The following is a 12,276-nucleotide window of genomic DNA, read 5'->3' on the forward strand; positions in this document are numbered from 1 at the left end:
ATACACTCTTTGTAAAAAGTACCAATCCATAGATATGGTTCTGTAGAGGGGAAACAAAGTACATCTCTAAAGGTGGCCTGATATATATTTTAAAATTCGTGAACAAACAGGTACCGCTGCACCAAGACAAGGCGTTGTGACATCGAGTCTTAAGTGTGACTTATTTTACTATATTTCTTTTAACTTAGAATTTTGGATTGAGTCTTCAGGATTTCAACTATATATTTTAAAATTTCATACTAAATTTAAACAATTCTTGACTATTTCCATTAAAAAATCAGTTGAGTTTCACAAATACTTTTAGCCAAATATTGTCAATATGATTTCAGCATGAGTAAAATAGGGAAAATCCTACTCATACAAGAGAGATGGGGAAAATATGGCTCTAGTATGGGATTTCCCCTCGAGGGGAAGTTCTACTCTGGAGCACAGATTCCGGGAGTGGGGAGGAAATCCTAATCTAAACCACAGGTAAGTTGATGGTACAAGGATATCGATAATCTCGTTTAAAGTCAACATTTGGCAAATTCTATTGTCGATACACAATGTCGTTGTTTGCAAATACAACCTGTCATTAAATCGAATGTTGATATCGTCTTCCATGAAATTGTTAAACCCTTATTTTCACACTGATTTGCTTCCAGATTTTTCCGTTATCCCTGTCATTTCAAGGAGCACACTTAGGGTGCCATCCGTCCACACGGGATGCTTACTTCTAAATGGCATATGATCTTATTTCTGTTTTCAGAGGTCAGTGTTGGTTTTTCTCATTATTTGTATTGCGTAATGGACTTTTGAGAATTATCAGTCATCATCAGTTATCTTCACATTTCATTTTCATAGTACTAGGGTCATCAGTATTTTTGTTAAAAAATCAGAATTGATAAGCTCAGAAAGGATTTGGCAAAATATAAACCTCACTAAAAATACGCGTAGAGTTTCGTTAAAATACATCATAAACTTAAAACTACCTTTTTGAAATTTGAAGATCACTCTAAAAATCTTAATAGAAAGCTCAAACCCGATGACTAAATCTCTCTTTCAAGCATATTAACTGTATAATTATTTTTTTTTATTTCAGCAATCAGGCAAATATTGTCTGTTACAGTCAGTTAACCTCATCTTACATTATAAAATGTTGTTCATATACAGTGTATGCGATAAGAAAAGTCGCAAAGCTTATAATTACCACGTCGTTCGTTTAAACACATCACAGTGTATTTCAAATATTTTTTTTCAAAGCATGGTTTTGTCCTTGAAGTGATAAAATGAATGTCATCTGATGTTTGTGCCTTAACTTTAAGTTTCCTTTAGGCATGACGATTTTCTCAATCTGTACCTAGAGAGTTCAGGCACTTTTTGTTATTTATCCCGAAAAGAGAGAAAGATTTTTGAGTTAAAATCAAACCATATACTATCATTCTGATTGAATGTTGAATTACTACATGAAGCTCATCATCCTATACTGATGGCATTGACTGCTATACGTGTATAGTGTACGTTTTTAGTGACGATAAAAAATTTTCTTACAAATGAAGACAGAGAATTTTGCTCCTATGATAATTTAAGCCCCAAATATAATCACATTAGCAACCAAGATAATTTCCAAACTTTTTAAACATTGTTATTTATTTCATAGTTCTAAATTCTGTCAGTATATGACACGTTCGTAATTCACATAATGTACTTTGATTCTTACACGTACGTTTGTGAGATGATTATTGAATGCAACTGAGTATAACTCATTTCAAACTCTTTAATAACCTTCTTTTACGAAGTTGGAAGGAGATTGTGCTTTAACCCATGCTTTTCAATTTCTATATCTGACCTCTTTTTCAAAAGAATTGAAAATTCAACTTAAAGCAGAATTCAATTAAAAGAATCCCCCAGTTTTTCCTCTAAAAGAAGGAAGATGTGCTTTTGTTGCGTGGTCAATGTTTTCAATTACTGTATGTGTACTTAAAAAAAGCGGGCTTCTTATTTTAGCGGCTTTGGCGCAGACAACGATGCGCTAATTCATGAATACCGCTAAGAAATCATTTATAAATACAATATACGGCACTGACATGTATAGCGCTAATTCATGATTTCGCCAACAATTCTATACTCAGTGATTGCGCTAAATTTTGCATACGCCAATTTATGTACACGTACAGTATATTATGAAGACCACACTTTAAGAGGAAAAGAGAGAAAACTTGCAGATGTATACTTTGATTATCAAGATTGGCGAAGGATATGTGATCTCTGAAGGTCCTCTTATTGCCTGTGAGTATTTTGCACATTAAATATCTCAATGTCAAAGAGTTTGACTGTGTTTTATGTAAATTAATAACAAGAACTTCCCTGGCATCTTAGCCTTGCAATACTTGTACAACTTCCATAATACTAGTACATTATGCATTAATCTTTATAACATGTATTTATGATCAGACTCTTGTCAAAAAGACAATAATTATATACTCTATTGATATTACATGCAGAATTTAACATTCTTTATTACTGATAATTTAACCGGTTTCGGAAACCTAGACTACTTTCTACATTGCTTATTATTCCAGGGCATACATGTTTGCTAAACTAATTGTGTCTAGTAGCATTAGGAAAGAAGATTATTCTGAAGAAATAATTATCAAAACGTGGAAGAGTTTGATGAAGTTAGTAGTAAGAAGACAAAATGTGTCTGGTTTTTGCCTAAACCTATAACAGTACAACGTGAGTATTTTATTCAGGTCCTACATATACAAGTATTTTTAGAGAGATATGTTTTAGGTAACGACAAAGGGGATATGATATGGCGTTTGATTCCTGGACTGTATACTGCACATGTACATAAATTGACGTATTCAAAATTTGGCGCAATCACCTGGAATTACGTGGTTGGCGTTATCATGAATTAGCGCTACACACTTCCGCACCGCGTATTGTATTTATAAATGATTTATTAACGGTATTCATGAATTAGCGTATTTTTTTCCGCGCCAAAGCCGCTAATATATGAAGCCCGCTTTCTTAAGTACACATACAGTATTTAATTGTGATTGGATAGCCCATAAGGCTCATTATTGTTGCATTTTAAAGGGACTTAGATTTTATTCTAAAAGTGGTAATTCAACTATACTTGTAGTTCCCCTTCTAAGGAAGAGATTCTTCAAAAATCACTTATTGGTTTTAGATATGTTTAATATTACAAAAAGCCATATTAATTTTGAATTACCATAGGTATATTCGATTTCAAAACTTCAACAAAAAAAATCCTTACAAAGATACACAACGGGATCTATCAAATGTTCTAGCAAGCTTCTTTCTTTACTCCTCACGAAAATTTTAAAAGCAAGAAGGAGAAACTTCAGCAATACACGAAACAAAATATTCAAGAGGTGTTGTAATCAAATGTGGATATTTTAAAACTTCAAAAAAAAAACTTTAAGAAAAATTTAAAATCACAAAATGTTATCAAAATCAATAGCATCAAAATGTACGACTTCTCAACATTTTATTCAACCACCCCAGGATAAATTAAAGACCAGGCTTATTGACATCAACGAAGACTAATTCTTTAATAAGAATGGGACTTTCAAATGTTCCTATCTTGTCACTGGTTTCCTTAAAACTTACTTTTTTATAAACTATTCTGGTTCTAAGCACAAGTACTCTGAAGTTGATATTAAAAAGATACTTGAGCTTCTTATTGACAATATCTATGCAATCTTTGGTAACCAGATTTTTTCTGAAAATATTATGGAATTCTCATGGGTATTAAATGTGCCCAATTACTAACAGACTTGTTCCTGTTATGTATTCTTATGAAACAGAATTTATTCAAAAACTTCTACACGAAAGGAAGTCTCTTATTTGAGCAGCAATATTTTATTAAATTATTAAATAATAAATTCTAAAATTTATGTCTCCCAGTTGATTCAATTCGCTAGAGCATGTTTTTCGTACAATTTCTAAAACGAGGCAGACTTCCAACATATAAGTTGATGATACATGTACATGTTATCTCCAATCTCATTTAAAGTCAACATTTTAAGGTCAACAAATTCTATGGTCGATACAATGACCCTGTTTGCAAATACAATCTGTTGGCAGAATGTTGACTGACGTCTTTCATACAAATTGTTTGGCAACTGATATTTTCATAACTGAATTTACTACGATTTAGTAGATGTTTTTATTTGGTATTTTCCTCGTTGATTTTCTCTTATTAATTTATTTATTATCTTTTATTAGCCTAGTGCAGTTTACTGAGGCTGAATGTCTCTCTTGATTTATCAATTAAATATGCACACTATCAAATATGCATCAATGACTGGCCGCCAGAAAAAAATCTATAAAAAAATTTTCATTGCCGACCTGAAATATAATATGCATGTTCATATATACATGTATAGATGGAAATTACGATGTATGATTGGTGTTGCATAGTTAGAATATGATCGCTCTCTGTTATCATTAAAAATTAATAACGACCTTGTATTTGATAGTTTTGATAAGTTTTGATAAAATTTCTGTACATAAAACCAGTTAAAATTCTCACATGAAAATGAGGTTACAACTCATAATGCATGCTACCATGCTTGTAAGAAAGTTATTTAATTCATTAATTATCACTGGGAGAGTCAGAAAAGTTGAAAAGAAACTACTGAACTTCGCATATATCGATTATAACTTGGAATGAAAATAGAGTTAAGCTTATAATCAACAAGCATTTAGTTTAATTTGTATCTATTGAAATTTTAACTTTGATATTTTTTTAAACAAATTTAATCAAATTAGCCATTTTTCACGGTTTTCATGATAGCAGTTTATAAATGTCTCTCGATGTGCCTATAAAATATGAAATGAAATGATATCTGAGCTGAAGAAAAAAAATCCTTTAAAATACGTATACATTTCATCAATCATGCGGAATAGAATATAGTGTTATATAAAATTACTAAAAAAATTATGGTGTTGCACTCTCTTAACATGAAAAATTTACCATTTACTTGTAATTGATAACGTATAATACCATTCCCATACAAAGAAATCTAGTAATTCGTAAATGAGAAATGATGTTTCCAGGAAAAATCCGATTTCGAACGGGTCATTATCAAAGTCTAATAGCTTGATTTTTAAATATATGTTTGGGTCTAGAAATGCCTGAAAATATACAAAGGAATTTTACAATGTTGTATCTTTGAAGTTGCCTGCCAGGCTATAATACATGTATATGCGCATTTATCTCCCTTTTTCCCTTGTTTTGTTTGTTTTAATCAACTTAATTAAACTAAACGTGGGAAAAATGATTTAACTTGTCATATACTAGTAAACGAGCATGAAGGTAATTTCTTGTTTTATTTACATTAAAAAAAATGATTTAACTTGACATATACTTAAACGAGCATGAAGGTAATTTCTTGTTTTATTTATGTATAGATCCGTTTAAGTTTGTATTTTTGGAGATCCTTATTTTAAAGACAATGGGCGTATTATATACTTTTTTCTCAAAACAAACTTAATTTCAAGTACTTTTACATAATATGGATCTTCAAAAGACAAATCAAGGACTAAATGTGTCAAATACTCGATTGTTATTTCCAATGCTGCTGCTGCATATTACCTTACTATATAACTATTGATGCATTCTTTTTGATGAATAAATTATGCATAACTATGATAAACGCCACATGTCCTTTTGAGTGAGTAGATGCAAAGATCTTTTTTTTTTATTAAAAAGATGTAAGTGCATCGCTAATGTTGACTATGTACACAGACAATACTTTATGCTTTGAATCTTTTTATCAGCTGCACATAATATTGTAATAAAATGGAAGTAGTGGCACACTTGGAAAAGGCGAATAAAATGGGGTGTGATTCCGACTGTCTAAATACATATTTCGATACTTTCCACTAACTGAACATTGCAAATTTATCAAGGTACACGACCTTTACACCCATTGGACACAAATGTCTTTCTACCAAACACGATGCTGTCCGTTACCCACTACCATATCAATCTGTATTGACAGTACAATACAATTCCTCCGTTCCATAAACACACACACACACTAAATCAAAACAAACACGGGCTCGAGCAGAAGAAAAATTTATGAATTCTTTACCTTCGTGTGCCTCTCTGAAGAAGACAAACAGGTTTATCAAAATCATTCTGAGATGAAGGCGGAAGGCGCTTTTTACCTTTGCATATTCCTTTTATTATCTAAGGAAACAACAGTGTATGCAAATGAAGGTTTGTATCTAGTTTTATGAGAATCTCATTTGTCATCGTTTTATATGCCGAGTTCTTTTCAAAAAATAATTGGTTGGTACAGTATATATATATATATATATAGTATTTGGATTTTTTTTATACATAATATGGATACCTATTAGCATCATAATTATTTGGTATTGACATTAACGCACAGCACTTAAAAGCCATATTTTCTAAATCAAAAGAGGAGTTAAGAAATGTATCATCATTTAAGAAAGAGAAGCACTTCATTTACTCCGACACGAAAGACAGATACATATATATATGTATATTGTTTTTGTCGTGGTAACAGGTTTAAATTTGGGTAAATAGCATTTCTGAAAATATGGCAAAACATTTAAAAGTAAGAGTTCTATTTATGAATAATAAACGATCACTAAAATATATAAAAAAGAAATGCAAATTTATATCCAGGTTGGTTTTTGCACGTAACCGATTTCCACTGGGATTATACCTACGGCACGCAGGATTGGTCATGCAATGATAACGTCAACAATCATGGTCTGTATGGTGATTACTGGTGCGACTCTCCGTGGACGCTTATAAAATCCGCTGTGGAAGCAATGAAAAATGCAACTAAAGAAGGACAAGCAGATTTTATACTATGGACTGGGTATTATTTCTTACTCGGTGTATAATTGGCAAATGTATCAATTCATTTTATTATCAGACATACTTTTAACATGAGATTAATAACACTATAATCAATATTTGAAGAAAAACTTGACAACGGTCCCTAGTGAGAACACTTGGAATTTTATTTCAAGCATGTTTTATATAAAATATTTTGTACCTTCATTTTCCTTATACATGTACAAAATGTAGTATCCTTTTTAACCAGTCAACTTTTAAATTAAACTTTTTTCAGCGATAATGTCTTGCATGTTGGGAATGACAAAGTAAATTTGGACATTCATGACCAGATCCTTGGAAACCTGACAGATTTACTGCAGAACTCCTTTCCGACAGTTCCGGTGTATGCAACGTATGGTAACCATGACTACTATCCACACAACCAATTTCCGCCACATAATAACGAACTCTATAATCGTACACTAGCACAATGGAAAAGTTGGATCAACGACGTACAACAGGAGGATAATTTCAGGAAAGGTAAACTGTTTCATGACTTTGAATTTAAGAGAGTTAAAGACATACAGGTAGGTATGTATTTTTTTTACCAGTAAAACCTTGTTAATTTTCATAGATAAGTGAGGTATTTTTTCATAACATGTATGATAAGTGAATTTGATCATCATTGCAATGATGACATCGGACGATATTTATCATCAGAAATATAAATTGTTTTTAAAGATGTCTTCATTTTAAGGTTTTGAAAACCATAATTTCTTTATCTTAATAAATACATAGAAGAATGATTTTTAGGTGCCTACTATACAGTTAAGGCTTCCTCGGGAATACGGATCCTGGCTCTAAACACGAATTTATACTACACCTCTGACAAAATCACAGCTGGTATTCCAGACCCTGCTGATCAGTTCGCCTGGATGGAAGAAGTTCTCAATACCTCCCGGGCAAACAATGAAAAGGTATACATGTACTTTGTAAGCTGTAGTTATAGAAAGTGTTTAGCCTTTAATTCAATATCCTTTGGAAATCAGACGGAAGTTAAAGTTCAAAATGATAAAGTATCATCATGGGAATATATTTTGAATGTGTTTAGGTTTTGAAATAATCGTGAAAAAAGACTTTCTTGAAAATATCCTCTTTTTGTAAGATTTTTAAAGTTTTGTGATGAAGATAAAAGGTTACTTGTAATACAGTAACATTTTAATGTATTTTAAATGAAGACTGCTCTAAATCAGCTTTACACATGTAAAATTATCTTTATAATCAGGTGTTAGTGACAGGTCATGTACCCCCAGGAATGGCCCCACCTCTTGGAACACGATGGATGTATGAGGAATTCCATAAAAAGTTTAATAATATCCTGCTCAAATACAGTGATGTTATCACAGGACTGCACTTTGGTCATGAACATAATGACAATTTACGGGTATTTTACGACGAGAAAGGTAAATATCATTGACTGTTGCGTGTGTTGATGGGCACTTGTTACTTACAGCTGTCTTTTTTTCCTTTTATTGTCTTTTATAAAAGTGTCAATATTCACATTTGTCATTACCTTCAGGTAAGTAAAATAAAATAGTTTTAACCCATAATGACGTGCACATATTTAAATGTTTGACAATTTTAAATTTTCAGATAAACCCGTACTTTCCCTTTTTATGGCACCTTCCGTTACACCATGGAGATTCAAGATACCAGGAGTAACTGGAAAAGCTCACAACCCTGGATTCCGCATGATTAAATACGACCAATCAACAGGCAGATATTTAGATCTGATTCAATACTACATGGATCTTCCGGAAAGCAATCGTTTGCAAAACCCCGTATGGAAAACGGAATACACAGCCACAACAGACATGTCTATTCCAGATATTACTCCTGGTTCTATTGATCGTTTTATCAAACGGATGGCAGATCCAGATGGAGAAGAATTTAAGAAGTTTTATAGGTGGCGCTTTTTGAGTGCGGATCATTCTTCTATAGGCGAATGTGATCGATCTTGTCATGCAATCATGCACTGTAATTTCGTACACTCATCCAAGTCAAAGTACGATTTTTGTGTTGCGGGACTGACAAGTGGGGGGAATAGTGTTCTCCAAGTCGTCAGCTTTCTCAATATTTTGTACATAATTCTGTATTTGGTTCCTTAGTGAACAGTTATATTTCAGTTTTAAGAATGTATGTAGCATTTTGCTAGATAAATTGAATAAAACTTTTCAATTTTGGTCTTTCAATTCGATATATCCGTTATTTGACACAAAACAGGATGTATGTACCATTGTGCTAGATAAATTGAATAAAACTTTTTCAATTTTTGTATTTCAATTGGATATATCCGTTAATTAAAACAAAACTGAAAAAAAAAAACGTACGAGTTAGCGAGCATATTTTTTAGGTATACATTAAAAAAATCACTGCTTGAGAATTTTCGTAGACATGAATAAAAATTTTTCACGTTTTAGTCATCAAAACTACAAAGAATTAAAACATGAACAGAAAATAGGCGGTTTAATGGGCAAAAATGGTTTGATTTCAACATACATGTATTTTATTGTTCAGATGTTAAAATAAAAGGATCAATCGCAAGTTCTTAAAACTTAGAAAGTCTTTTCCTTTACAACAATTAATTACTCAAAATGATGTTCAAAACATTAACTGACTGGAACAAACTGTGGTTCCTGACATGGTCACGAATACTCTTTCAAAACAACACAAATGATTACTAGGATGAGGAGATCTTGATTCTTCTTTTTTTCAGAAATGAATTAAAAATGGTTTCGTTGTCATTGCTCCTTTGTAGAAATGTAAGCATCAGGTTTTCACAAAAAATGATTAAATCATGCATGTTTGATATAATGGTCTTCCTTTTTTAATTTTATATACATATATAGAAATGTAACCATGAAGAATGTATTATCAAAGAAACATACCCACAAAGTGTTTGGAAATAGCCTAGAAATGCCCACAAAATGTTTGAAAATAGCCCAGTCAAAGCAAAATTGAATGATTTGCTTGTAATGCAATGAATTGAACAAGTAAATGTCGAGAAAAAAATCGAGTGGACCAAATTTTGGAATTCCGTTCTTCTTCTAAAAGTTAGCATAAGTTATATATCCAGTCTGATGATCGAAAGATACTACGGATTTAGATTGTGTAAAATAAGTTGCTTTCCATAATGTAGTTTATTTTCTTTAATGAATAACGAAATGAATATTTACTTTCTGTTAAAAAAGACTCAGTGTACTGTTATAGAGAAAATTAGGATTATAGACAGAGTTTATTTAATGAAAAGCTAATAAGTATGGTGTTTGTTTGTTTGTTTTGAACATATTTTATTGAATTATGTTAAATATTAATTATGTTATGTTATATTAAAGTATGGTGTATTATCTCAATTTGTCGGCTCAGTATAGACACTTACTTTATCCGTAGGATCTTTGACAAGGAAATTGTGTAATTATGTAAGTCATAAAATACGATTAACAGTCAAAATAATTAGTTTTGCGGTTTCACATTGCAGCTCATGCCTTTAAGACCAAAGTACTGTAAAATATTTATTTCTTTTGAATATTTTCTTTATCGGTTATCAAAAAAAGAAAGATTGTCAAGGATGTAGGTGAGGTTATTTTTTTTGTTTTTGATTTTTTTAAACACAAGCCTACCTACAAAGATTTTAACTTAATTACAAGAGATGCATTGCGTCACAACAAATGAAAATCAATTATATTTGAAAAATTGATGTCTTTTATTTAAGTGGAGAGGGATTGTAGGCCATGGAATGTACTTCAAAGGTTCTTTTAACATCTTAGTTTTTTTCCCTTCGCATTGAAAGAATTTTCCAGTAACGATCCGTTTGTACGTTTGAGACTAGATTTTTGAAATTCATAGCAGCAATGTATGTTTTCTAGAACAAGGTATGCAAAACTCTGAAATTAGAAATAAGAATGAATTCAAAATAAATGTTTCCTGACCGGTATGCATCGAATCATCTATAAATATTGGTTTTAAAAAGCGGTGCTAATAACATAAATTGAATAGTAATCAGCACAAATAAGCATTGCCCCAAGTGTACATGACTTGTACAATTTTGTAGTTCTCATTAACTGTTATACAAAGCGTGCAATAGAACCTTAATGGCACTTAAAAGCAAAAATTGGATTCATGAATTAGTACACATTTTTGGAAAAACGATTGAACAATCCTATATCTTTTTTTTAGTTTTAACGTTAAATCTGAAAGATTTTTTCAAATTATGTTTACTCGATCTTTAAGCACAGTTCTAATTAGAATTTTAAAAATTCTGTCAGTGTATTTTTCCAGAAACGAGTTTGCAGCACTTTGAAAATGATAATTTTATGAGACATATATTTAATTATAATTATATATACTAATGCATAGAAATCAATTCAAAATAAAGAATCCACTTTGTTGAAACATATACATATATGTATGTGTACCACTTTAGATTATTTATTTATTTACTGGAAGTTTATTCAATATAGGCATTCATGTTTACAACATTTTATAGCCTATCTTTGTAAACGTCTCAAAAGGATCTGTGCAAGACAAACACGGGACAGTTCGAACTCCGGGGGCCCAGGGTTTCAAAAGAAGGCGTGTAGCATCATCACCGGAATGGAAATAGGGGCACGCAGGGGACCCTGTTGACACTTGTGAGAACTATCCGCCTGGTGGCAAACTAAAGATCCTATCTTTGAACTGTTGCGGCATCAAACAAAAACTAAAATATCCAGAATTCCAAAACTTTATTGAAAATTATGACATACTATGTTTTCAGGAAACTAAAACTGACGATTTAGACACACTTTATTTAGATGGTTATGAAATTTATTTGAAAAACAGAAGTAAACAAGGCAAAAAGTGTTCTGGGGGAATTGCATTGGCATACAGGAAAGAAATCAGTAAAAATATTGTAATTCACAAAAATGATAACGATTTTGTTCTTTGGTTTGAACTATCAACAAAAATTTCAAAAACAAATAAAAATATTTTAATTGGAAATGTGTATATTCCCCCAGAAAACTCCAAATATAGCAGTAAAGATGCATTTAGTTTATTAGAAATTGAACTACAAAACATGGTAAAAAATGACAAACACTTAATTTTAACAGGTGATTTTAATGCCAGGACCGGAACAGGATCTGAAATCCATCCTGTTGTATACGAAACCACAGACAAATTTAATGATATTTTTGAAGAATCACAAAGTGAATTTAATTTAACATCAGAACATGTAGAGCGTAATAATGTTGATAAAATACAAAACTACTATGGCAAATTGTTATTAGAATTTTGTAAGACAAACAATTTATTAATAGTAAATGGTCGAATTGGAGATAATATAAATGGAAAACCAACATGTAAAAGTACAAGTACTGTAGATTATTTTATATGTAACTACG

General features: G+C 31.4%; 1 protein-coding gene across 1 annotated transcript; it reads left to right on the top strand.

The window, feature by feature from the left end:
* Positions 1 to 6,140: 6,140 nt before the first annotated feature.
* Positions 6,141 to 9,087, top strand: LOC133184648 (acid sphingomyelinase-like phosphodiesterase 3b). The gene is made up of 6 exons (XM_061319731.1): positions 6,141 to 6,238; positions 6,677 to 6,875; positions 7,131 to 7,375; positions 7,649 to 7,812; positions 8,121 to 8,298; positions 8,489 to 9,087. Exons 1-6 carry the CDS (start codon positions 6,163 to 6,165, stop codon positions 9,001 to 9,003), a joined length of 1,377 nt encoding a protein of 458 aa, XP_061175715.1. The 5' UTR covers positions 6,141 to 6,162; the 3' UTR covers positions 9,004 to 9,087.
* The last annotated feature ends 3,189 nt before the right edge of the window (positions 9,088 to 12,276 follow it).

Source organism: Saccostrea echinata, unplaced genomic scaffold, assembly GCF_033153115.1.
Source record: "Saccostrea echinata isolate AGI-Se365-2 ecotype Australia unplaced genomic scaffold, CSIRO_AGI_Sech_v1 ptg000010l, whole genome shotgun sequence".
NCBI lineage: Eukaryota > Metazoa > Mollusca > Bivalvia > Ostreida > Ostreidae > Saccostrea > Saccostrea echinata.